This window comes from Limanda limanda, chromosome 21 (genome assembly GCF_963576545.1).
Source record: "Limanda limanda chromosome 21, fLimLim1.1, whole genome shotgun sequence".
Taxonomy (NCBI): Eukaryota; Metazoa; Chordata; class Actinopteri; order Pleuronectiformes; family Pleuronectidae; genus Limanda; species Limanda limanda.
Genome location: NC_083656.1, coordinates 17,532,043 through 17,559,440, shown reverse-complemented (window position 1 = coordinate 17,559,440; position 27,398 = coordinate 17,532,043). Strand labels below are relative to the sequence as shown.

General features: G+C 41.5%; 2 protein-coding genes across 4 annotated transcripts in view; one reads left to right on the top strand and one right to left on the bottom strand.

The window, feature by feature from the left end:
- Positions 1 to 4,215: 4,215 nt before the first annotated feature.
- Positions 4,216 to 9,525, bottom strand: dhrs7cb (dehydrogenase/reductase (SDR family) member 7Cb). The gene is made up of 6 exons (XM_061094456.1): positions 9,372 to 9,525; positions 8,030 to 8,142; positions 5,553 to 5,763; positions 5,378 to 5,470; positions 4,625 to 4,780; positions 4,216 to 4,415 (listed from the first exon to the last, which is right to left on the bottom strand). The coding sequence occupies exons 1-6, from the start codon at positions 9,523 to 9,525 to the stop codon at positions 4,216 to 4,218; spliced, it is 927 nt and encodes a 308-aa protein (XP_060950439.1).
- A 3,047-nt stretch (positions 9,526 to 12,572) lies between these two features.
- The window catches only part of mprip (myosin phosphatase Rho interacting protein), a 40,240-nt gene continuing 25,414 nt past the window's right edge, over positions 12,573 to 27,398 (top strand). For all 3 annotated transcript variants that reach the window (XR_009683280.1, XM_061094631.1, XM_061094630.1), the window contains exons 1-3: positions 12,573 to 13,501; positions 19,159 to 19,236; positions 19,577 to 19,642. Coding sequence is in view for 2 of the 3 variants with exons in the window: in XM_061094631.1 (XP_060950614.1) it covers positions 13,379 to 13,501; positions 19,159 to 19,236; positions 19,577 to 19,642 (267 nt within the window). In the remaining variant the exon portion in view is untranslated. The remainder of the gene's footprint in view (positions 13,502 to 19,158; positions 19,237 to 19,576; positions 19,643 to 27,398) is intronic.

Genomic DNA, 27,398 nt, shown 5'->3' with positions numbered 1-27,398 from the left:
AACATTATAATGCTTTTCTGTCCGAAAGAAAGAAAATTGAGGGATTAAATATTCGAAGTCTCTCATTTGTGACAGTGCAGTCTTATCCGCACGGAGACTGTTGTGTGCCTGTGAGAAAGTGCAGGGATATGAGAAGCAGTGCACTATGGGATTTATGGGAGATTAAGGCAAACTTTCTCTTTAAGATTAAATATGTATGTAATCTTTAAACCAAGCAAGACAGAAGGATTAGGAAGACTTCTACGACTAAAAAAAGAATCCCCTCCCAAGATGACATGTGATGCTAAGATTATGCCTTAAAAGAGGAGTTTAATCCTGTATATTGTTCTGAGCCGGACAGGTCCGCATGTGTAGTTCATGCAGTTTCAATTGGCTTTTTTTTCAGAATGCCATATTTGAGTGAATCATTTTGTGTTTTTGATCAATCTACTTATTCCACAAAGGTCTCTCTATGTGTCTGTATGTGGAACGCATATCTCACGAGGTATGTGTATTGTGTTTTGTGAACATAACAGAAATAACCAACATATTACGAATGAAAAAATAACAGCAGATCACTAAAGTATTCAAACCTAGATATAAGCCCCTGTTGTTCCATTTTATGAAAAGCATTTACTAAAAGATCTTTATTGCAGATAAACCAGGTAGGGTGAGCTTCACACGGCACAATAGACTGTTTAAAAAAAGCTATTTCCAATAGTTAAAATCTTTTTAAATTGACATATTACAAAGGGTGAATGACTCAATAAATAACAGCATCACACTGACATTAAATATAAATGAACAAACATGCACAGAAAGCAAATCACCTTTTTCCATTTTCCTGTTTTTTGTGTGACCCCTGACACAGTGCCGGCTGAACCAGCCATTAATTCTACTTGTGCCTCAGGCCGACCGTGTTTACATGACCAATGTATTTACTAATCACTGAATAAATAGATTATACACCTAATGTTGAAATATAATAGAATTTCATGTTTTTATAGATATTTTTGATGTAGCTCTTTTCCATTTGATATTTGATGGATTTAATAAAAGACTGCACCAGGATTGTGCTGAGTCATATGTTTTCTGACTGCTTTCATTTAGAGTCATTTTTGGACACTTATTTGTTCCTACTTTACAGTTACACAATGGGCCAGACTGTATAGACTGTATAAAAAGAACACAACCATCCAGGGAAATGACAGATGGACAAAAAGTGCGAACATTACTGTAATACTCATTGGAGCCATGACATAGTCCATCAACCTATATATTAAAATAAGAGCCAGTCCCTCTGGTGTTGTATGTGAAAGCTAAGGGAATCATTACCATGGCCTCTGCATAACCTCCATAATTCAGGTTAGTGTCAATAACCTGGGCTTTAAAAATTGATAAGGGTGATCACCTCCCTCATGGAAAGACCATTGCTGAGCGGCAGGCGTCCCTGTGAGGGGATTCTCATCATGCCTTGCATTCAGGATGCATCTCTGAAAATGGCTTCAGGACAGTCATCTCCTCATCGCCTTATCAACATATTGCTCACCCAGACAGATGATTGAGAGAAACTATTAGGCTTAGATCATTCAGAGTTATTACTGAACACCTCCACGCATCTCTGCTTGATTTACCTTAAAGCTGAACTACATCTGACAATTTCATGGCTGGTAAGATAAAACATGATGATCACGGAATCTCGGCAAGATCCTCTTAAACAATTATTCATATGTAGGTTAACCTCCGTCCTACGCGATGAAACATACATGATCTGGCAGATCTGGGTGACATATGTAAATCTGTCTGATCAAAATGCCAATTTGGAGCGTCCAGCTGAGTGCGCTGAAGAAATCCTTCCAGTTTGACATGTGGAAATGTCACAGAGCTGCATTTATTCATGTGAACATTAGGAGGCACATGCATTCCTGTCCGGAGGCCCCGGAGACAAAAGATGTTGAACTCCCCAGAGGAGAGTGACCTGGAGGACAGACTCACGCATACCAGCTGGACTTGACGGCCGTGTTCTCACACACCCACCCACGCACCAACCCACACACACACACACACACACACACACAATGCTTGGACCAGCCAATGAATTTATTTCTCATTTACATAACAGTCGTCACAAAAGCACTCCTGTCACGGAGCTGGTCTGGATTAGACTTTATTTTTCATATAATGCGCCAAATGTGTTGTTTGATACACGGTTCGTTCACCAACTCGGATATAGTGTGCATCATGTTCAGAGCATTGATCCCACTAGAGTAATCCTCACAAGATAATACCAGGCAGGCAGAGGCTCCTGCCCTCCAGCCCTGAAGTGATGAGAGCAATAAATCTATGAGTGACATGGAACCGGATGGATTGCATCTGTGTAAACATCAAAGCTCAGTGAATGTGCAGCATTTGCTGTGGTGAAATAACCTGTTTCAAGAAAGAATTGCTAAGCTATAGATGAATACATACCAAATATATGAATATGATTATGTCTATAATTGCTATATATAAATATAATTGCAAATTGCAAAGAAAATCATCCTTCATCATCACACATTTTATTATTCACTAATTAGAAGAGTGAATTCATATTTTAACAAATACTGGGACGTTTTGCAACACATAAACAGATCAATGAGAAAAGAGGCTGTAAAGGCGAAATTCATCAGCATCATAAACCAGTCATTAATAGCTATATGTTGCTGCCATCTAGAGGATAAATAGAGAACCACACTCTGGTGTGCACTGATACATGCAATTATCTTATTTCCTTTTAACAGTTTTGCTCTGTGTATCTTGTTCATATCAGTGTGATAAAAATTCGGGAAAAATTTAAATAAGTCTTAATATTTACATGATGTTGGGCACTTTCATCTTTAACAATGTTTCTTAATTAATGATGTCAGAAATTCACTGGTCTTATTTGAACCCTAAAACTCGTTTTTCTAATCAATCAACTTACATGCTTGAAATTTTAACTATACAAAATATAGATCAATATTTAAAATCAAAAATGTTATAATTCAGTGGTGGTTAAACTTGACAGTTCTCAGTATTCAGCTGCTTAAATTATTATTTCAAATTTTCAATGCCTCCATGATTTTGCATAGAATAGAAATCAAGTAAAGTACAACACTTCAAATCCTGTTCTCTTCTGATACAATGAATGAGCTTCATCCCAGGCATCATTATAGGTTCCCTTTAATCTTATCAGTAACAATACATTGACTCTCATTAAATACAATAAAGAGTTGCAGAAATAACATCAATCAATTAAGTTATGTAGTTTCATTAAATTTTTTGCTGTTTGAACAAACATAAGGTGGAGCAAAAAACAGGAGTCATGAATTCACCCTCCATGGCATTTCATTTATTTTTGATGAATTTTTTGTTAAAGTGTACATTTCAGTAAGCATTTAAAGACATTGGAGATAAAGGTCGTTTTAGGTCAGGCTGTAGGGGATACCAAAACAGCAAAAACAAGAATATTGTACTTTAATTCATCAGGTGGACAGAAACATGAATCCAAATGAATGCTCATGTTCCACACAAGGTCTGCTTAACTTAAAGGTCCAGTGTGTATGATCTAGATGAAAGGGATCTATTGGCAGAAATTTTAAATAAAATACACGTAGTGAGGTTGTGTGTATTGCTGCGTAGTGTTTAATCATCGAAATTCTACGAACTGCTGTTTTCTTTTACCATGAATGGGACCTTTAAATCGGCAGCAAGTCCTCTCTATGGAGGCCGCCATTTTTTTTTACAATGGCCCGGACTAGACATACTAAACATCTTATGTGTGTTTTTAGGACAACTGAACAAGGCTATCATAGGTTCTCTGACACGTTTGGAAGGGGATGGTGAGGTGAGGGGTATTCAGATGCAATATGCAGCTTCACCACTAGATGCCACTAAAGGCTACACACTGAACCTTTAATAGGCAACTGTCTGCTAATACGCTCGTCAGTGTTGTTTTGTTGTAGTTGGCCATTATTAAGTATTAACAAATATATATTCAGCTATTAATTGAATTACACAAACATATTTCCACATCGTGAATCTGGAGTCTTCAGTCCCAGAGAGACTAGCATCCCAGGGCAGCTGCCTACTTTGCCCTGTTAGTAGTCCAGCTTAGTGTCAACTACACACTATTACACATCTACCATTTCCAAAAAACAACTCATGCTTCGTTCCACATCTCTGATTCCATTTATCCTTTCAGGCTCTCTCATGAATCTACCCATCCAACACTGAGTCCTTCACTCCAGACGCCAGCACAGCAAAGAGGAAAGGGGGAAAAAGGGAGCGGAGGTAGAGGGCCACCCTGGGGATGGGGTGGGCCAGCACAACCTCCTTCCTCTTTCTGTTTACCGTTTGCATAACCTCATTGGCCAGGACTGACGGGCGCAAACCATGGGTCATCTGTCTAGCAATAACTGTGGAAAAGCAGAGAGATTTAGATGTTTTAGATTTCATAATACAAAAAAGGAGTATTCCAAACATTTAAAACTAGATTGTGCAATAATTTCCTTTGCACCACAAGCAAACTGTTCATCATTCACCTCTGTACATATTTAATCATCAAAAACACAACCGTAACGACTTATCTCAAGACCCATTCAGTAACGTCAGTTGATTTACTCACATGCAGCCAGGGCGTTTTGCTTGGGGGCGGGTTCCCCCACAGGCTCGGAGGCGTTGATGAAGGTATGACTTATGGTGCTGACAATTATGCCATACTCCTCCACTTCTGCCCGCAGGCAGTCAAAGAAGGCCTGCGCAGCATGCTTGGATGCGGCATCTGACAAAGACACACACATAGTCATTATGTGCGCAAACACAAAAGAGGTGTGACTTGGTTGTAAAGAAGCCACATTCCAAACATTGCAGAGGACATTATACTTTGTCTAATGGTTTTTTTCTCACAACACTGAAACACAACGCTGTCGGTTGCATCATACTGTGAGAACACAACTCCATGTCTGAAACCTCTGTGAGTTGTTATATATACATATATGTATGTATATGTAGTTTGTAGTTTGTATATATATATGTATCACTTCTGGTTTACACATAAGCCATAAAACGTTTCTACACACCCCACCCATACTTCTAACATTTCAGTCATGAATTTTGTATTTATTTAGTTTGAAAAAAACCAAACTTAATAGTTTTTTTGACCACACCTTTGATTCTACTTTATCAGCTCTAAATACAATATGGATACTTACCATGAAGTCCCTTCTTCTGCTTAAGCACAGTTTTAGCAGCTATACCCACGTCTACAATGCATTCCATTAGAGAAGAGTTTGAAATATGAGAGTTTTCATTATTCAGGAGAATCAACATCCTACATAAGGTAGAGACAAGCCCTAATAAACTGTTGGTGACGACTCACATGAACTTCTGAATGGGATGGCCAGTCTGCCTTGGATGCTATTCACCAGCAAAATGTGCCCCGATCGTCTGGAGATCATTGTTGGAAGAACACCTGCCACATTATGACATGAGATAGCAGTCAAAACAGAACAGAAGGTATCGTCATGGTCTGATCCCGGGAATGTTCAGCTCACCTTTGGCCAGGGTGCTGGGGCCAAAATAGTTGATGTCCATGATGTTTCTGTCCATTTCCAGGGAGGTGCTCTGTACGGGGGCCTTCAGCTTCACGCTGCTGTTACAGACCAGCACGTCCAGACAGCCGTAACACTCCAACACCTCGGCCAACACATCCTCAATGCTGTCCATGTCACTAAAGTCCAAGATCACCAGTTTGGGGGCAAACGTCTTGAGCGACACAAGAATGTATTACTTTAATATGTGTGGACAATACGTACTGTTCATAAAACATCAATATGACTACAGCAGTGTGTCACTACAACTATAACAAAAACATGTGCACAGTTTTCACAAACTTACTTATTATAAATTGAAGTTCACATTATGATAATGTTCAAAATGTGGACACTGACACCCCTCTTGTGTTTGGTCACAAAATAAGCCAGCACGTGATTGGCTTAACTTAATCCAACAATTGACTAAGAACTTACAATTTGCCTTGTCTCAGAATAACTGTTCTTCTTGGTCTCCTCCGATGTAAAATTTGGGATCTTACAGCGAAGGAGCAGCGGTGCGTGCATCAACAAATCCTTGCAATGTGTGTTCCCTATGGAGACGCCAATCACAATTATTTTTTGGTCCAGCAACTAACCCCCTGAACATGACTGGAGCGAGGTTTGAGAGAGAGCCAGACCGATTATATCTAATGAGTGTGTACTGTATGTGGCCGTAATATAAATTGTAAATGTTAAATGGTCTGTATTTATATAGCACTTTTCTAGTCTGAACACTCAAAGTGCTTGACAGAACATTTTTTTTTGTTTTTTTGGGTGTATGTGCCAAATGGTGCCTCATCTGCCATTAAACCCAAAGCAGAAGAAGATGAAGAGCAAGGTTAGTTGAATATTACAAAGTAAAATACTAATTTATTTGCTTATGGTCTTTTTCTCTGCACAACAAATCACATTGCTATTGATACGTGCCCTGGAACGTGGCTGCAACAATAAAATTATAAACTATGGCTGGCAATGCACATTAAACCAGGAATAGTCAAGACTAACTGATTAGATAACAGCATATGTTTTACTTGTTTGATTAGTAATAAGGCAGTTTTTTTTAATCACAAATGTGTTTATTCCAGATGAAAAACTAAACGTAAAACTATATACGTGTAAATTTTGGTAACCTGTAGATTAACATGTAAGTTTTCCGGATCATAATCAACAATGCCTGTGGTTAATGTCTGGATCTTTGCCCTCTTATTTCCTGTAATCTCTCTCATAAAATATTTCTAAATAAAAAATATTGAATCAACAAGCTTTGTTAGTATAATGTATTCAGTCAATCTTTCAAGAGCAATATTCACCTGTTTTAGTAATATTTTAGTAGCGTAAACCAGAACGAAAACCATCTTGCACATGTTTCTTTTCTTTTTTTATCATGTTTGTTTTTTTAATTCACCACATCTGTTGTCTCTTACATCTGCAACCTGTGCTCACTGCTGGTGGCCTCTGGCGTTCAGCTATATCTGGCACAATAACTGTATTGTGCATTGTCTCTAAATCAATCTGTTAAATGATCACCTGGAAACAACAAAGGTACGTGACCTCCAGTTAATGATGATCACAGGGAAAACACCCCCAAAGGTAAAGAGAAAATCAATGTGATTTCTGTAAATGATTGCAGAATATCATTAGTAGTGAGTCCACATCCATACAAACTGGATGACATTGTTATCTACTGTATGAGCTTTTGCTTTCCTCAGATAGTCACATCTGCTGTGTCCTGTGTGCAGAAGAGTCAGGGAGGACAGTGTTTTGTCAGTAAGGAAATCCTGCTATTGTGCTGCTCAGAGGAGGAAGTGCTGATGTGGGAGGAGGCAACAGAGCACAGGGGGGTTATGATGAATTCATTCTCTTGCTTAAAGTTTAAACCTACGACATAATGTCTGTATCATGTTTTTGTTCTTAATGGCTATTTGAGTGAATTTTGGGGATATGGCTTTGCTCCCAAAAAAAACTGTTTCTGAACTGTGTAGCTTTCAGTGTGTGTTAGTAGACGTAATGGTAAATGGATTTGTATAGCGCTTTTCTAGTCTGATGAAGACCACTCAAAGCGCTTTACAGTACAGTTTCACATTCACCCATTCACACACACATTCATACAGTGCATCTACTTGCAGCACTTTGTTATTCTATGGGGGGCTATTTAGGGTTCAGTATCTTGCCCAAGGACACTTCGGCATGCAGATGGTTCAGACTGGGGGTCGAACCCCCGACCTTCAGGTTGGAGGACGACCACTCTACCCCTCAGCCACAGCCGACGTGACATTTACTTATTAAAAGATTTGTTTCTCCTCACAGTTATTTGTCAAAAATGTGACTTAACACCATAAGACTAATAGTTTTAGTTGGAAGGGTTTTTCCAGAGTCTGACATGTTTATGATAAATCTAATGCTTGCAGTCACCTTTTTGATTGATTTGATTTTCTCACCTCTCTGGGGTCAGCGTCACTCGTTAGAGAATCAAACAGAGACTCCAGTTTATCCCAGGTAGTTCCACACAGGATAAGTCTGGCGCCGGCTTTATGGAAGAGGTGGGCACACTCTGAACAGACAGAACAAAAACAGAAAGGAAAAATATTTCTGTGCAATAACTGTTTCTTCGCTATTAACAGAGGGGCTGGTCTGTAGATTTTTCCAAACATGGCGAGTTTAACTACTTCCAAGTTTCCATGGGAAGAACCATTTCCCAAAGTATCAAGCAGATACTTTAAACATGAAGCTCCCCCCAAGGGCCAATTCTCTTAGATTAGCAGACTAAAAGCTTTGGGAAACATCTGCACTGGCTTTATCCAAAGTCTATGTTCCATAGAGCATCCCTGAAGTAGCGGTTGATCAATTGGCCTAGGAGGTCCTGACATTTAGAGAGCAGGGCAGCATTCATTTATACTAATATTACTTGGTTTTAGTAAGTCAGGATCAAATACACAAATTTAATCATTACGAAAAATTAAACACAAAACTCAAGCACAAAAAAATAAAAAAAATTTAATAATCTGATTTATTTTTATTTGAGTAAGTAAATCTGAACTCTGCCTATTCCAAATCATAAAAAAATGTCCTGATATAATTTGGGCCTTGTAAAAAAAACTTCTTCAAAGTTTGACATTAACTTAATGTGTACAGATTTGGTGTCATGAGTGCAATTATCAATCATCTCAAAATGACGGATGTGGGACCTATTAATTAGACGACCAATAAATTGATGAATACTCTAATTCTAGTTGAAGACTCAATCAAATCATTTTTGGGGCATATTGTTATTTTTCACATTTCCGGATTTGTTTTTATGTTTATGTTTTCCAGTGATAGAGGGGCCTACCTTTGACAGCTAGCCTGTCTCTCTCCACAGCAAAAATAAATGACTACCCTGCAACAGCAACTCTAAAATATCACAAATATATTTTGTATTAATTTGTAACATTTTACATTTGGACTGATCTAGCCTCTACTGTCTTTATTGCAACAACCAATTTTCCTTGGATTCATATCATGCTAGCAATCTTCTCTTTTAGTAAGTAAGACATTTTTTCGAAGACTAAAACATGGCCTTAAATGTTAAACCAAAATGCTCTTAGAATTCTGAATCTTGTCTGTGCTCTTTTGATTCCAGTCATTACTTTTATACAATAATCACTAAATGGCACCAATTCAAGATCTGAATCTCCACCTCAGTCAAGTTTGGTGAAATTTCATGGAATCTGCTTTTCAGATAATTCTGCCGACAGACAGAAAGCCATGTTAGGTATTGTAAACACATGTCGGATCATTTACCAGTCCCCACCCCGGACACAGCATCCGTGATCACCACCACTTTATTTCGCACCAAGGACTTGGACATGTAGTGCGTGACCTCATTGTAGATGTAGTACACCCCTGCTGCCACGATGATCAGCAAGGGCAACACCATCACAAAGGGCAGGGCCATGATCTGTAGAGACAACAGAGAGCACAGAATCAGTATGGGGAACAGCAACAGACCTACTGACCTGCATTCGTGGAGCCAGCGGTCTGTGCTGACAGGACAGCTCAGATCAGGTTCTAGGTCTCCCTAGGCTGTGGCTCAGTGGTGTAAACTAATACAGGGACAGCAACAAAAACTATGTGGACTGAAAGTAAATGCAGAACTCATCTCAAGTACCTGAATGTATCTATAAATCCTTTGTACTTACTATTGAATAAATCAAGGACAATCAATGGGAGGTGGTAGATTTTAACAGGATTGACCTAAAACCTGTGAGAGTCCTTAATGTTGTGTGGATATTAGCATTATCTGTCAGAAGCAATCATGCGTGTAAGACAGTACCTTCCTGAGAGGACGCCACAGGCTATGAAACAACACACTTACCTGTACAATGTCCCTCTACCTGTTCACACAAGAGTCAAATCAGATAAGCATTTATGAGGTGAACTTTCCACCTCTGGACTGACCGATTTTGTGTCTTAAAGTCACAGTTGGACATCTTGTGGATTACGTTCATGTAATTTGTCTCCAAGTGTAAGATGAGATGATTGATAACATGCACTCTCACATTCGAACAGTAAAAACAAAGCATAGCTTAACATAGCTTAGCTTAAGGATGGCCAGCAAAAACAGATAGTCCTGCTGATTGTGTCCACAGGTGTTTTTTCACACACAATTGTGTTTCTCCAATGTATTAGTCAAATGGAAAAGGACCTGTTTATTTGTGATCTTTAACACCTTGGTATAACCTTGGACAGAGCCATACGTCTCTCCTGCTTACAGTTGTTGTACTATGCTAAGTTACTACTTCCTTTTCATTCCTTGCTATATGTTTACTCAAGAAGAGGATTGTTTCCCTCATCTGAATAGGGGTGTTTGTGTTTCCAATATGTTGATATATACACAGACAATGTATTTCTGTTTCTGGCTGTTTAACCTTCATGATTGTGTTTAATTGGTTTGTTAGCCTTCACCAGAGCGTCGACCCCAGCAACAATGACCATTGTCCATTATATACATGTATGTGTGTGTGTGTGTGTATGTGTGCGTGCGTGCATGCGTGCGTGCGTGCGTGCGTTTGTGTGTGTGTGTGTTTTAAAACAGCTTAACACAAGGATAAAGCCAGTAAGTGATTATTAAAAGATACTTGTAGGCCACCATATAGAAAAGCACCTGTATGTTCATTGATTTTGGCAAACTCTAGATTTCTGTTGTAAATGTCTTAACGGAATGAATTTGTACCACTTTACTTACCATGTAAAGTGAGTTTGAGGAGAGCTAAATATATTTTGGCCATTCGCCGCCACAGGATGCCTTGCACTGCGTCACCTCCAGGATATTGTCATAGGATACCCCAAGGGGGTCAAATGGGGGGGGGGGGGTCTCATATTTATAAGCAATCGGTGACCCTACTTGTCCTACTTTGCTTGAGAATCCCCATTGAGATAGCTCTCTATTCCACATTAAAATTATTATTTGTGATGACACATTGGGCCCACCCCACCAAGCTCAGGCCTGTGTTTGGAGTGACATGATCGGATTTCAGTGGGTTAGTCAACTTGTACTTGCGAGAGCACATCTATAGCAGCCACACAACAGACACACACATCGGTAATCTGTGTTATTCTTGGTTCACTTACGGCACCGACAAGGAGCTAATCCTTCAGCGGGACTGGCGTTTGTTCTCTCTGGCTTTGGTTAGGTAACAGGTGCTCTTCACCTCCCTCGATGTCCCTCGTCCATTCATGCAGCTCTCTTCCTCTGTCTGTCCGTGTGTCTGTCCTGCTGGTGTCCACTGGAACTTGTTGCTTATAATAGCCTCTGCTTGAGTCAGACATTTATACACACATATGTGATGAATAGCATCTGAGACACGTTCCCTTGTTGCCAGCTTGTTGCCAAGCATAAAGGGATGGAGGATATATCTATGTATAGTATTTTTTTCTTACACCATATGATTAATCAATAGATTATTGTTGTATAGATGTATACAACTGTCAATATTACTCCACCAAACCCAACTGCAACTCTTCACATATTAACACAACAGTATGACGTATTGATATAAAGTAGGATACACTTTAATATTTCTCTTTTACTCTCTTACACTTTACTCCTGTTGGACCAGCCAGAATGTTGAAATGGCATTATCAATTATAAACAATGACACAGCTTATACTCCAATTTAACAGAATAAAATTCGAAATTCACACATACTGATGTTATAGTTTGAATGCAAAAAAATGTCTTGTAATGAAAGTTTTTATACATTGTGGTGTTTTGCTTTGAAATCTGGAACTCTGTACTTTAGGGAAGTACAATTTGAATGACTTCTCACTTCTTCAAATATTTAGGTATTAAATATCTAAACATCTATATCAATATCATATCTAATACAAAATGTGTACTTCCCTCTATTCAGCTACATTCTTGGTTTTTAATCGTTTATTTTTAAAATGTATTTTAAAGTAAATCAATGTGTACTGGCATAATATATGAAGTTAATTTCCTTTTTTCTGTGAGTTTCTTTACACATTTTATTTTCTGAAACTTTAACAACTCAGTTATACTTATATGATATACTTAATAACTTGTGAACATATTACTCATATCAACAACACACAATAGATATGATATCGCATATGTTGGAAACACTAGAACACTTATTATAAATATCATTTAGATCTTTAAACATATTTTAGTCAAGACATTTAACTCAAAAAGGATAATTTATCGTTCATATCCATCAATTCCAACACTTAATAAATGTATTCATTACTTTTAAATTATAATTTTCAATCAAACGGATCTCTCCTCTCGCTGTCTTTATATACATATATACACTTCAAACTGATAATAATGACAACAACCTATTTATTTAGCATGTATAAAACAGCTCAGTAACTGTGTTCTGCCTGTGGGCGGTGACAGTGAGCAGTTATCGCGAGAAGCCAGTGGAATTCCAGGATCGGGTGAGATCTGTGTCCGCCTCCCTCGCTCCGGTGGGAGAGAAGAAAATAAACCTACCGCTGCTAACCAGGCTAGTTATGGAACCGGACCCTAAACACTGCCTGTGCCGACAGTAAGTGGAGCCGAGTGGCCCTCCCTGCACACAGCGACTCTCTTTGGGGAGAATAACCCGGGGACCGCATGTTTTTTTTCGGACGGTTTCTCCTTATTGTGTCGGAGTCAAGTTGTGGACGCAAGCCAGGAGACGCTTTCATTAGCTAGCTAGCCGAGCTAACCGTAGCTTAGCCAAGGAGCAGCGGGTGAACTTCGCATGGACCGGGCGCTGCGAACGGGAGAGTAGCCTGCCGCCTCGCCGCCAGCCTCCTGTCGGTTCTGGGCTTCACATGGGAGTCGGTCGCTGCTCCATGGACACTATCGCCCCGGGGCGCCAAGGCGACCACTGTGTGCAAATGTTGTTTTTGGGGCTGACGCCATCACGTTATTGATCTGGAAAGCTAACAGGATATTAGCCAGCTTTCTCGCCTCTCCGCTTTGTGGTCGCAGGCCACGGACTGAGAAGCATTCATCCCTGGCTGAGTGATGAGGAGGCTGGCTGGATGGCAGCTAATTATTTAACGGGAAGCAGCAATTGGATACAACGGAACGGACAAAAGGAGCGTTTGATTTGAAGGTAGTCTCCGAGTACCGCTGCCCCACTTTGGTCTTTTTCTGATTAGAACTTGAAAATGCATCGCAGTGCTGGAGCTTATCCGAAGTTGGGATAGAAGAGACGCACAGGAACACGTCGGGATTACAGCTCCACCTCCAGAGAAACTGCTGCCGAGAAGGGGAAACTGAAGTTTGTATAATGTCTACCGCAAAAGAAAACCCCTGTAGGAAATTCCAGGCGAACTTCTTCAACAAGAGCAAATGTCAGAACTGCTTCAAGCCTCGAGAGCTGCATCTGCTGACGGACCAGGATCTGACCCAGGTGAGCAAACAAACCATGACTAACATGACTCACATTATGTCTTTGAATCCTCTCTAGGTTTCTTAAGGAGTTGTACAAGTGTACATTGGCAGCTCGACTGACTGTAACACAAACAAGTCCATTATATATACTTTGACAGCTTCTGGAGATTACTAACATTAAGATCAGTGTCTTAAGTAGCTCAGAGTCGTCTTAAAAAATATATATATATCAGCAAAACTTATGAAAGTGTAAATGCTCACTGGCTGGCAGATGTGTGACCAGCTGCATGACTGACATTACCCTCAATTCCATTTTTTTAATATCTACCATATCAGACTTTTACAGCTCAGTTACAGCCTCCCTAATCGGACAGATATCAAAGTTGAGTTGTAAAGACCAGCAGCACATCCCTTAGATAAATCATTTTAAAGCACTCGGTTGAGCAACAGTGTAATTACAGCTATGAAGGAGTGAAAGTGTGTGTGGGGGGGGTGTTTATTTTGGCTGAAACACAACACAACCCGTCTGCGTCCGTGTGAATGTGAAAGCGGATTCCTGTGGATTTCCTCTACCTACAGTGATCCCAGTCGCTCCGTCCCTGTGATGGATTGTGCAACCGTCAGCTGTTGTTTATCTGCAGTTGTTTGTTTTTGCTGTGTACTACTGGGACTTGTGGGGGGGGGTATATGGGAACCTGACTGGAGAGCAGCATAGATGAGAGGGGGTAAAGGAATAAAGTGCGGCTCAGCTGTGGGGATCATGTCAGAGGCATGTCTGTCTGAGTCACTCTCTTCTCTCAGATCATTAGTTTAGACTCTGTTGTATCCGGTAATTGATCCCAGACCATGAGGCCCAGATGCGCCCTTGTACACGGCTTAAGAGCCAAACAGCAACGTCAGCATCCTCTTCTCCTCTGCGACGCTGGGCTTGCTTTTTTTACACATGTGCGTATCACTTGCCGCCCTGAGTTTATTGCAGGTTAACCCCTTCAGATGCGAGACTCCTGAGTCAGGACAGAGAGCTTATGGTTACATCACTTCCTCTAATCTCCCTGTGACCCGGCGAAAACTCTCTCACACAGCCCGGGTGACGACAGCCGGAACCAGAGAGGCTTACTGTACCGGCCTTTTGAGAGCGATTCGCCATCGGTCCGCGTTCATCGCTGTTGTTCCAGTCTCCCACCGGCTTTTGAAAAACGCCTGCAGTCTGTCAGCTATCCAAACAGTTAGCAGGGAGCTCAGTTGCACAAGCAGGTTTTGTAAGGATTCTATCTGCACAGCCCTGGAACTGGTTGGGACTACCCACCAGTCCATTGCTGGTCTAATTCTCTGTGTAACACCACATAAACGGTGTTAAACTTCTGAGCCCTGACCCGCAGTCGGGGTGAAGCTTTGTAAAATGTCCCCAGTGTTCAGAAACTGATGCAGGCCGACTAAGAGGAGATAAACCCAATAACCCAGTAAAAGTAAAGCCCTGTAATGCTGTTAAAACACCATGGATAGGTTATTTACCTTAATGAACTTGAGCCTTAAATTCAATGAACTTAAAAGGAGTTTGAGAATGCAACTTTGGAACAGATAGCCCACATGGAAAAGTTATGCAAAAGGAACAGAGCTGAATGTCAGACGGACAGTATCCAATATAAACAATCTCTTTGTTCAACGCTGCCAGTATAAAAGGTGGGGGGGCTGCTGCTGGAGCCTGGGGAAAATCTTTTATTTCAGTCAGTGTGCTCCAAAAGGAGGTTTTATTTCCCCACGAGTTCCAGCATCGGTGTCACGGTTTTTTCACCCATGAATTGTTCGTCCCCAGAGAGTTCAGATTCTCGTCTAGGCCAGGCCCTCCCTCCCTGCTGGAGAAGAGCAATCATACTATCTGGTGGAGGTGGTGGGAGGCAGGACATTGATGGAGGACACAGGCAGGCTGAGGTTTTACACGTACGTGGGAGGGACTGTGAGAGACAGGCAGGGATGCGATGGGACACGAGGAGTGGGAGCAGGAGTGGTTGGGAAATCAAGAGTCGAGGTTCCCAGAGGCTGCAGCTCCACAGCCCACGATAAAAGATTCTGACTAAAAGGCACAGAGTGGAGTCAAACCTTTCAGAGCCTATAACGGTAACACAAATGTTCCAGTGCATTACCTGATTTGACTGCAGGCTGTTCTCTCAGTTGTTCTTATCATGTCACGCCACATAGACTACAACTCCCACATCAATGGCTCTGTGCCAGCCTGTCCAATGTTTGTGGGAGGGCCTTGTATTTAGGATCACTGTTGTGCTATCCGGAGCATTCTGACATGGTGTCACACCCAGCTGCGATTTGTTTTTGTCACCAACAAGCTGTGAAAACAGAATCCCAGTTAGAATGAACCTGCTTGTCTGAGATTTAGAACAGAAGCAGGTTCTAAATGGCATTTATAGGACGCTGTCTTTCTGCCAATGGTTGGGTAGTTCACGTAGCGGCAGAGTAGAGAAGCCAACTTTCTGTCTTCATGATAATTAATTTCACATGGCACCTTGAGTAATTGATATAATGATGCTTAATGCTGTCATGTGCTGACATGATAAGAGAGCTCATTGAAGGTTTTCCCAGGACCTGCTGGCTTGATGGACACAGTTATAAGTGACAATACCTATCTTATGTCAATCAATCAAGTTTTATTTGTATAGCCCACATTCACAAATCACAATTCGTCTCATAGGGCTTTAACATGGTGTGACATCCTCTGTCCTTAACCCTTATGTGTCGAAACAGATAAATTATCTCAGATAACTGTGTGTGTGGTGTGTAGCCTCCTCATCCCAACACAAAGGTTTCAAGCAAAAACAACTTCCATCTGTTGACATTGTAGTTATAGCCCAGTGAGTAATATGTCAAACACCATGCCTACACAGAAGGTTTAGCATGAGCAGCATGTCAGCAGACCCTCAGCAGCAGTTCCGGTGATCTGTACATGTCTTAACACGCAGGCGTTCAGTCACATTATTGTGACCAGCGTTTTGCAGAACCCAATACACAACACAAGAAAATAGACATGGGGATGTATACATACAGTTTGGGTCATGTTTACGGGCCTTTACTGAGAATATAAGGTGAGTTGTTGCATGGTCTGTGACGGCTGGTTTGATTGATATAGAAGCATGCATGTTCAGGCTGACGTTAAGAAGAACAAGTGGGTGCAGGCAGGTTAGTGAGGGGATGTCTCAGTTTGTGTTCTATTTGTGTTGAAACTGGTTATTAAGGTGGATATCTGTGGACTCCTTAGTTAAAGCATCTGTTAGTGACATTCCACAGCTGTAAAGGAAAACACATACTTTACATTTGTGCATAAAAGATGTTGATGGTTGAACCCTCTGGTGACCTAATGATGAAGGCACGTACCATTTAACTTTACGTCCATGGTTGCTCTACAAACAAAGGCAAAAATGATCCGAAACATCTTAAAAGCATATACATGGTTAATGCTGTTGGATGTTGGACAGCCACAATATTGAGATGCCCCATCCCCATCAACACTGACAGAGGGTTGCTGCCTGCCGCACACAGACTATAATTTCAGTGTCTGCTATTTCATCGAAAAATACAGTGGAAACTGGATAAAGTCATCAACCATTTATGGATCGAAAAGCTTTTGACATAATCGCTCCTATATAAATGCTGTAATAAATTGGTTATAATGAACAAGTAGTTCGCTTACAGTGTTCAGTTTGGGTCTTTCATACATGTTTGGACCATGTGTGAATGGTCCATTTAATGGCTGTCAGCTAAGTTTACAAATCTGTTGTTTTTACCCAGTCTGAGTTCAGAAGTGTGTGTGTGTGTGTGTGTGTGTGTGTGTGTGTGTGTGTGTGTGTGTGTGTGTGTGTGTGTGTGTGTGTGTGTGTGTGTGTGTGTGTGTGTGTGTGTGTGTGTGTGTGTGTGTGTGTGTGTGTGTGTGTGTGTGTGTGTGTGTGTGTGTGTGTGTGTGTGTGTGTGTGTGTGTGTGTGTGTGTGTGTGTGTGTGTGTCAGTGCAAGAGAGAGGAAGTGAGCGAGCGGAGTCGGGATGGGCTGAATTAATTAATTAATGAGCGCAGCTAGGAAGGAAGATTTTACTAATTTCAGAAGAGTGTGGTGATCAGTGTTGATATCGTGGTGGTCATACTCAGAGATTCTTTGCATAACAGAGAGATAATTTAGTGATTTGCGTGTGCTTCAGTCTGAATTATGAAATTAAAAATTTATTTTGTTAAATTAATAAAGTAACAAGAGCTCGATAGACACTAGGGCACCTGTAGGGTGGCACTGGGTTGGTGTTGGGGTGTCACGGTTACATAGTTTGTATTACGGAAAATCTGTATATCCCCAGGCTGGAGGGGGGTAGTGGTGGGGATGTTATTTGCAGGATCAGTGTACAGGAAGTTTGCTCCATTGTGTGTTATTGTAAGCGTGTGAGCAGGGATCTGTTTCTAAAGGTTTCTGAAACAGCTGCTTCTTGTTTTCCTCCTCATGGTTTTCTATCTAGAGTTTGTGCTTTTTTCAGGCTGTCTGTTTCAGGGCAGAACATTAAGTCACCAGTGAGAATCATCTTTTGTCAAAAAACGACACCAATTTGAGTTATCTGGGCCACAACCTGCGGCCCCTCCATAATAACCTTTTTTTTAATGGTTTCTGCTCATTGAAACAACCTTTTATAGGCACGTCAGTACAGGTTCAAGGAAGGAACATGTCGATTTATGACAGGCATGCAGTGACATGGAGCAGTAACAGGTCTTTTATAAGAGTAGCAGAATAATCATCAGATCCTTCTACCTCGCAGCAGATATTCAAGGGATAGGTTTATAGATGAGGAGGGGGAATGATTGCTGGTTTGAGAACCGCCCGCTAATGGTTAACACTTGGCTGTCCTTGTTAATGGAGAGCAAAGAGCAGCAGGTTAACAGAGCCTACCTACTGCCCCGTAGGAGCAACCGCTTTCAGACATGACCTCCGGATAAAGTCCAGAGAATTGGCTACGGAGTTTACCCAGAGTCCACCTTTCACACATGCACAACACAGCGGGAGGTTTTCTGCACAGACGCGTTCACAACAGCATCAAATACCCTGAATTATTCATGCGAGAGGTTGGAGCGGCCGAAAGAGACGGGGAAGTGTCATATTAACTCCGCTGCGTGGTCCATATGATTTTGTTTACTGCACCCGACAGCGTAGTGGGCTCGTATCTCCAAAGCTCTCTTGACATCTCCGTTGGTGTCGCCCACGTGTCCAGGGCATGTCTGAAAGCAGCTTGGGTTCATATGTTGCCATGACTTTAGAACTGTTGTGCCTCTGTTGGGCTGCGGTAGCCCAGACGATGAATGATAATGGGTTTAGATACATTTTGTGAGTTTTAAGAAGGCCACTAGTCAGTCGTCATCTTTGTCTTTTGGTCTCATCTGCTGTGGGGGAACAAGGAAAAAAAGGCACACAAGCATGTCATCAAACAGAGCTGATTGCACCAGAAGGATCACCAAGTGGTTTTTGTATGGCTGCAAAATGCACCTCGAAAGCAGAGGCAACATCTGGACCCCAAAAGGCTTCTCTTCCTCGTAATAACAGCATCTCTCTCTCCCTCCCATCCCCCCCTCAGCTAACACTCTCTTCCAGTTTTAATGATTACCTAAATTGCTCTTTTTCCCTCCCCCCTCTCTCTTTTACAGGCTAAACCTATTTATGGTGGATGGCTTTGCTTGGCCCCGGAGGGAACTGACTTTGACAATCCTATGCAAAGATCCAGGGTAAGAACATGTTCTGTATATAGGGCTGCTTTTTTCTGTGGTCAGGGGGGGTTGTATACATATGTACAGTGCACGTATATACTTTCCTCCCCCTAATTAATGTAAATGTACTGGGCTGGAATTCATCAAAAGCTGTTTTCACTGCATCTACAACCTTTTCCTTGAAAGATAAAATGTGAAGCTTAACAGTCAAACTTTGCATTGTTGTTCTTTTCTGGAAAAATAAAATGCAAAATTCTATGTAAAAGCAGCATTTCAGTGATGTTGAAACCCATACAAATATCTACATTGCTTCAAAGTCAAGCTTTTCTGATCATGATCTATGTATTTCTTATAACAGAAATGGCAAAGAAGATTCTTCGTGCTGTACGAGCATGGCTGTTTACGCTTTGCCCTGGACGAGTCGGTAAGCTGTGCATCTTATCCATTACTCCCTTCTCTCTCTTCTTTTGTGCAACCACGGTGTGAACTGAACTGAACCTAAAGGCTAAAGAAGTGTTGCATTTGAGGATGATAAGCGCTGAATTCTGTCTCCTCAATACAGTTCTTAGAGGTTGAGAAGAAGTTAATATACAGAAGTCTAAATTATACGTTAGTATTTTCTCTTGGCTGCTGTAGGCAGTAATGTTATGTATACATACATAACTGCTTTCAGACATGCACTGACCTCCGAATAATCTCCTGAAAGTATCCGGAGGGGCTGTATGTCAGCATGCAAATGTCCGACACAGTTGTTGTGGGCTGAGTTTCTCCTGCCAGCACCCTAGGAAAAACAGATAACGTCTGAATGAGAAGAAATAGATATCGCAGAATGAAAAAGACGAACCATACACATAGAAGACACTGGCACAGATGTCAAGAGGGCTTTTGGTTATGAGGGCAGACAGTGGTCTCGAAATGTCCTACATGAACCATCTTTCGCAGCGCCTTTCCCGCAGTAATCTTTTGTCGTGTGTTATATGTAATATAATGTAATATAAAGTGTTCTTGTGCTGTTAGACTGTAGCAATATATATATTTAAATATATAAACCATGCAGTGAAGAGGATTGGAGAAGCACAGAGTAAAAGGCTGTGAAGTCACCTCTTGGTGCCCACTGTAATCCTGTGTTTGTGGTGGCAGAGTGTCGCCTGGGGAATGTGACACGGGTGACCAAGCCCATACCTGCTAATCAGGCTGGAGATTGGACTGCTTGTGTGTAAACACTGGGGGGGGGGGGGGGGGTACATACTCTACCCGGCAGCCTGCAGGACAACACACAGACACTGACTTTTAGTTTAACTTCACCTCATGTTTGTCTTTTAAACATAAAAGAGACATTGTCTGCAGGTGTGTCTGTGTGTGTGTGAGGAGCACCAACTGTGAGGGGAAAGGAGATGAGCTGACTCTGGAACAGCCCGACTGGGCCTCTGTGTGTAAGCCAGACGTTTGAAGTCACATTTGGTGAATCTCTTTGTGTTGCCAGTGATGACAATGTGAGGAAACGTGGTTGTGCTTGTGCGAGTGCGTTTGCATGTTTCCACTGTGTAATGTGTTTCCAGTGACTACCAGGCGGCTGTGCAGTTGTGTTTTCCTCTCATTGTAACAGCGATTCCAAAACTGTCTGCCTTATTGTCCTGTGGTCTTTTCATCTGCTCCACAAGGCAGGAAAAGTGGGTCAGGGAAATGGCTGCTTTGTACTCTGGACTCTGAGGATCGGAGCTCTTTTAAACATAGGAACTGATAATAACATGTTACTGTCTTGATCGCATCACGCTCATCATTGTTTACACAGTGGCCCGGGCCACTAGTGGAGGTTGGATATGATTTGTTTGAGGTCTGGGTTGAAGGCCATTCCCCTCCTGTGGCTTTTATATGAATGCAGAGATTTACTCAAGCAACACCCACCCACTCTTTGTCTTATGGCTCCTTTGATCACATTATCTCCACTCTTATTGCTGTTCATCAACAGACCGCCCCTGCTAATCTTCTCATAACAAGCAGGTCCGTGCCTGACAGTACAAAGTATTTTCTGCTCTATCTTAAATTGTAACCACGTCAAGACAGCAGGGTTCAGGCGTAAGGTCATGAGAGCTTAAAGTCAAGTCTCCTCCTTCGTGTTAATGTTTTGTGCTGAACAAGAGTAAAGCAAATCCTTTGAATTTGATTGTGGTCCAAGACATTTTCATGATGTTCCAAGAAAAAAAACGTTATGCTGAAATTTAGATTGTATGTGCTTAGTAATTATTGGAAGTTAATTACGTTTGCTTAGTTAAATAGTTGTTGTCATGGCTATCTGTAGCAAAGGAAGCTCCTACACTGATGTGTGTGGGCCATATTTCAGCCGTGGTTGATATTCCTACTTCTTGTATTGATACGAAATTCCCAGACTGCTTTTGTCATCCTTTACCCTCTTTTCTCTTTCTGTGCTGGGCGAGCATTACACACTTTATATGTCCGTATCATCAACTTTGTGCCACATTCAAAATAACATTGGTAAAACAAGACTTGGTGAATGGATTTCATCTGCAATTTTCTCAACCTCTCATAACCATCTGACACAGAGAGAACATTTGGCACGCTGACAAATTTTTTTGACCGACTAGACGTCTGTAGACATCTCACTGTCCCAGTGGCCACTTGTCAGCTGACTGATTTACTGTAACCATTCCTCTCCTCTCTCTCTCTCTCATTCCACTCACATAATCAATTTATCAGACCGTTACAATTTTTCAGACTTGATTCTTTTTGACAGATCTGTGACATAATTCTTGGCTGCTTGACAGGTTTTCTACCTGGTTCATTTGTGCAAGAACTTGTTTTCACTCGCCATGTATTTATTTCCACTGTGGCTGTAGAACATTGTGCACCAGCCCTCAGAATCTATCCAAACACTTAAGGCGGATTAACTCTGAAAGACTCAGTATATGCAAACTCAAAAACACTTACTAATAACACATGCGTAAAAGAGTGTAGCTACACTGGTACTGACTCCATTTATAAAGAATATATTTTAACTGGAATGGCACTCAAAAGAGCACATACCTCAAACAAGGCCCAACAGCCCCCTTAGAATCAATGAAGCCGCACCAAATTACACACACTTGTCAGTCCTCTAATTATGCCCTGTTTCATCAAGGTCAATGAATAATTTCTTGGGGAAATTAATGACAATGTAAAAAAACAAGCCCTGTCTTGCAATATTGCTGCAGTTCTTGGATCCAGCCAAAAATATAATGGGTTCCTATTTGACCTAACTTACTTGGTGTAGGTAATAAATGAACATTTAACTGTCCTGCAGAATAATATTAAGTATTGTCTCATATTAGGGCCGGTACAGTACCTTTTCCTTTCAGGGCAGTACAGAACTCTATTTTTCTACTTATTTGGTTTAGTCTTGTATGGGTAAGTTAAACCCTGCTATGATAATGATACTTCTACAAACATAAAGGAAAGATTTTCATTAGGTTTACAGTCCCTTCATCACTAAATTATAAAGGAAAATGTGGTTGAATGGAGCTGTTTTTCCAACATTGATTTTCCAAACATCCTCCTGGAGAACAAGGTCCAGGCGATGATGACATTGGTTTCTATTTTTCGCTCGGTAGACAGCAGGGTGCTATCTGAAGCAGTGGACTCTTAAAGCTGAACTATTTCCACCGCAAGCAGAGGGAAAGATGCTCTCCCCATCTGAAGCAGCATTCCTCCTCCAATGCCCTTATTTGGTGAACTGCAGTGAGCTCGCAGCCCCGGGGACCACAGAGAGCAGGAGAAAGGGAGCTCTAGCCCCTAAAAACCACAGAGGAAACGTCAGATATGCCCCAGACCCAGACATTCCACACACGGCCTGCCACAGCAAGCACCCGACGTGATAGTTGAACAGCCAGAGGAATAGTTCAGCAGGTACATCACTGCTACATACATGGCTGATCAAATTGAGATGACGATTGGATATGGACATACAGTGAGACGGGCAGTCTGAGAGAAATCTTCAAAAAAAGCAATAATATCATGAGACCACCCTGAAAGCTTAAGGGGGCTAAAGGTCAACGACCATGAGAACATGCGGAAGGAGGCGCAGAGGACGACTTCACTTCAGATCCGCTTCTGTCCCACATCATGTTGAAAGGGAAGAACAGTTCTGTCACTCTTGTCTGACAGTGTAATTAAGTCAGGCATACACTGTATGACTTTCGAAATTCTGTAAATTCCATATCATGCTGTACAGGTTAATTGTATGAGATGGAACGCCAAAGCTCACCATATGTGCTCACTCTGTACAGCCGGATTGTCTGACCTGACTGCTCACTGTACGTTGCTGTCAGTTCCTTCAGAACAGATCCAGCTCACTATTTTTGTCAAAGAAAAGATCAAAGTTTGTTTGTGGTGTCCACATACACATAAATGGCTTGCAAAACATGGACACTTTATGATCTAAATTTCCTACTTAGAGTGTTTTGCCATTTCACAGTGAAGAAAAAAGTTGCCGAATTTGGATAATCGCTTCCTGATAATGCTTTGACTGTGCAGGAGCCTGACGACGAAAATTGCAGACATATCAGAAACTAATCCGACCATCGGCGGTCATGAGTTTTTAACTGCTCTACATACTCCTCTGTCCACTGCACAAGAAATGATGCTCAAGAAAGCTGAAATGTAGTCAGACTCTAAAATGAGATGTGCTCAGAAATTGGTTTAAATAGGCTCAATTTGCAGTGTATGCCTGGTTTAAACCCCTTTACTACATCACTGTTTTCAATTCTCTGCTGTTTGATTTCCGGAGAGATTTGCATCACAGTTGACACAGCATTGACAGAGGAACTACACTGGCGGATTCTGTCTGTTGAGAGTTTTGATGGAGGGCACTGTGTCGAGTAACATGTACCATATAAACCAGCGGTCTCCTCTCCACAGCGTGCTGTGGTGAACTTGCCTTTGGCTCATCCTATAAAAGCCTCCTGGAGGGTTTATCATTTATGGAGTGGGTGTTTTCCACTTAATTCCACAGTTGGCTCTGTTGTTTCTTTTTTCCTTTTCTTAAATTTTTTTGAGAGTTTACAGTTGGGCCTCGGCTCCAATAAAAAGTAAAAATTTGAGCACAGGGCAATTACCCTACAGACACATCCCTTTTTGGTTTGAAGCATTTTCACTCATCAATCTCGTGTGGGTTGTTTTGTCTCTGGTTCTGTCTCATAGTGTGTTTTATAGCCCCTCATGTCATGTCAGCCGGAGTGGATGAAGTCTCAAGAGGAGTATTTAGCTTTAAATAATATCTCACAGCAGACCTAAAAATACTCAACCTCATGGTAGAGAGACACAATTGGAGGATATGGAATTGGCCCAGTTGTGTAGAAAACCAACCCACAGCAATTTGTTTGCCTGTGAATGGTAGCCCTGGCAGATAAATCTCCTTTGTTTTGCTGCCAGTGGCAGTTTCTAGGCAACAAGTGACTTTTCTAGTCTCAGCACCACGGATCAGCTGGACTTAAGAAAGCCAGGCTCCACCTAAGAACAACACATAACACACAAAATTCACCTTCAGGCACTGTGGGCGTCGCCTGTGCTTGATGTCATCCACTTACTTTGTGGATGGACAGTGGGAATTTTCCAATGCTAGGTATTAATTGGATCAAAATTAACTTAATTTATATAGTATAAGAAAATGCAGTTTAAATATGTACCCTAGCTGCACACAATAAAAATATTTATGCTGTCTAAGTCTTTGAACATTATAGCCCCTATTCACTGCTGGAACTTTAGCACTTTAGTTCCAGGTGTCGAAAGAATTTGGTGAGGAACATCCCTGGAGAAGGAGAAGGAACACACAGTGATCTTGCATTATTGACCCTATTCTCACACTGTATTGTAGTGCTTTGTCTGTATGAGAAGAAGGGGTCTCTTCAAGGAATGTCTCGGACTGAATGGGAGGTTCCACTGGTGTACTGTTCAGAGATGTTGAAGTTTTCATCATCCACGGTCTCGAACAAAAAAAAAGGTCGACACTGCTCCTGACCTGCTTATCAAACACACACAGGTCTATAGACCACTGGCCTGTACTACGAAGCAGAATTTGCAGTTATCAAGATATGTTAAGCTTGCACACCCCTCACTGACACAAATCACCATGGCAAACCATGGTAAAGTTCTGACCAATCAGGTCACTGGCAAACCAGATTTATTTGTCTAAAGATTTCCGGCAGGGACAAAAGAATTTATGAGTAATAAATGTCAATGATGGAAATGACACAAGTGGGTATTTGCATAGAGCAAGGAAGGGATATCCAATCATAAGTTTATAAGTGGTCACCGGAGATGCATTCTACTACCAGGTGTGGACTGATGCACAAAGAGCTGTTGAATTGGGATTAGATCACTCAAGTCAAATGTTTATACTAGGACTACACAGGGCTCAGATTTTGTACATTCACATTACAGTAGAGTGTTTTTTTTCCCCTCTGTCTGTGAAACTTGTCATGAAGGCAGCAGCTAAGGTTGCCTACTTTGTTTTGATGCCATGGTGTCTTTATGTTTCTTTGGTCAAAAGTCTCTGAATCAAAATCGCATTAGGAATCACATCCCATTCGGGTTAACTCGAGAGAGTCTTTTCCACAAGTGTCCACTTGTGAGCGGTGTGATTGTCGGGGAGCACATATTCTGACCTGGATCAAATATTCCAAGAGACCACTACTGCTCAATGAGACACTGCAGCATGTAGAAAGAAGTTTTCATGTGAGTCTTGTGGGTGCTTTAGGTTTTTTTTGTTTTTATACCTTATACACCAAATTGTGTGGGTATGCGCAGGTTTTTTAAACATGGCAATTGACTCCTTCTCTATTCTCGGTAGAGGAATTGGCCTTTCTGTGTTTGTGCTGGTGAGTCATTCAACTTCACGGAGTTGCCAGATATTGTGAAGATCTCTCACCTCATTGTCTAGCCAGTGTTGCATCTTGTACATGTTTTGAATTACATATTGCTGTTGCACAACAACAACAACAACAATTTTTACACAAACATTCAGGGCTATTTACACGCCAATACCCAAATGCGTGTCATACCATCACACCGGGAAAGGTGCTGGCTCGGTGTCTAAACTGTCAAAATATAGAAGAAGAAATAATCAATCATGTTCAATCAGGTGTCATGTTTTTATCATTTGACCTGGGAGTGAATGCCCATTGAGTCCGATTCATTGCAGACAAAAGCCTGATGTTGGTGTTTTTCACCAGCTGAAAAGGGGCCGTAGCTGCTGTTTGAGCTGCACCTGAATGTCATGCTTCCCCTGCAGTTTCTGCAAAGTCGTTCAGTGCTATTTGCCACTGCTAGAATCAGCAAACTCTTTGAACTCTGTTAATTCTTTGGATGTTTCATCAAATAGCTAGCATTAGAGGAGCCATTCATCACCCCTCCTCTTGACAGATATTATCAATAAAATATCGATGTGACCTAGGTTGAGCACAGTGCAGGGTTTACCATCGCTTTGACAGTCATCTACCACGGCTACTTATTCTCAAACGTCTTTTTTTTTCCGGCTGGAGGAAATTCTTCCACAGCGCCCAAAGTGCGACGCAGTTTGCCATATTTGGCAGCCCACAGGGGTTTAAAGGCAGATCTTAATAAAGCTGGATCTGTGTTCAATGGCCTTAAAAGGAGCTGGAAAAGAGACCAAGCACCTGTTTTACATCTGTAGGAAGGCACAGACTTCAGTGAAGCCTGATAACAGAGCCGCAGGATTCAGAGCAGACTAAGAACAGGTTAGAGAAGAGGAAGTTTATGGAAGTTTTTTCCCCACTCTGATGTTAATGAGACAAGAAGTTATTGAGTTCAGTTGACAATCTATTCACATAAAGCACACAGAAAAAGTAACATTGGTGGTTTGGCTGTGGCCAGCGTTACAAATGTCATTGGTGGTTTACAAAGCAGACAAAGCTCTACGTTCTTCACTGATCACACACACAAAGCCGCTTTAGTCCGGCATCCCATTGCTGTCATCTCCCCTTTCCACTCACTCTGCGCTGCAACTGAAAGGATTTGCCTAGTTACCATGGTGAGCTGGTGATTACACACAACTGTCCATACAGTACAGGCATGATGTGCCCTGAAGTCTGCCTGTGAAATAGAGGAGCAGGTGAGGGATGAGGGATTGGATGAGAGATACGGTAAAAACCCACGAAGCCAAGTCTGTG

What these genes read in the sequence shown, in the direction of transcription:
- dhrs7cb (XM_061094456.1), bottom strand. Translation starts at nt 9,525, where the DNA reads ATGGCCCTGCCCTTTGTGATGGTGTTGCCCTTGCTGATCATCGTGGCA. An exon ending in GTGACGCTGACCCCAGAGAG is followed by an intron (nt 5,764 to 8,029) that starts GTGAGAAAATCA and finishes GTGTCGCTCAAG; the next exon opens with ACGTTTGCCCCCAAACTGGT. An exon ending in CCCCAGCACCCTGGCCAAAG is followed by an intron (nt 5,471 to 5,552) that starts GTGAGCTGAACA and finishes ATAATGTGGCAG; the next exon opens with GTGTTCTTCCAACAATGATC.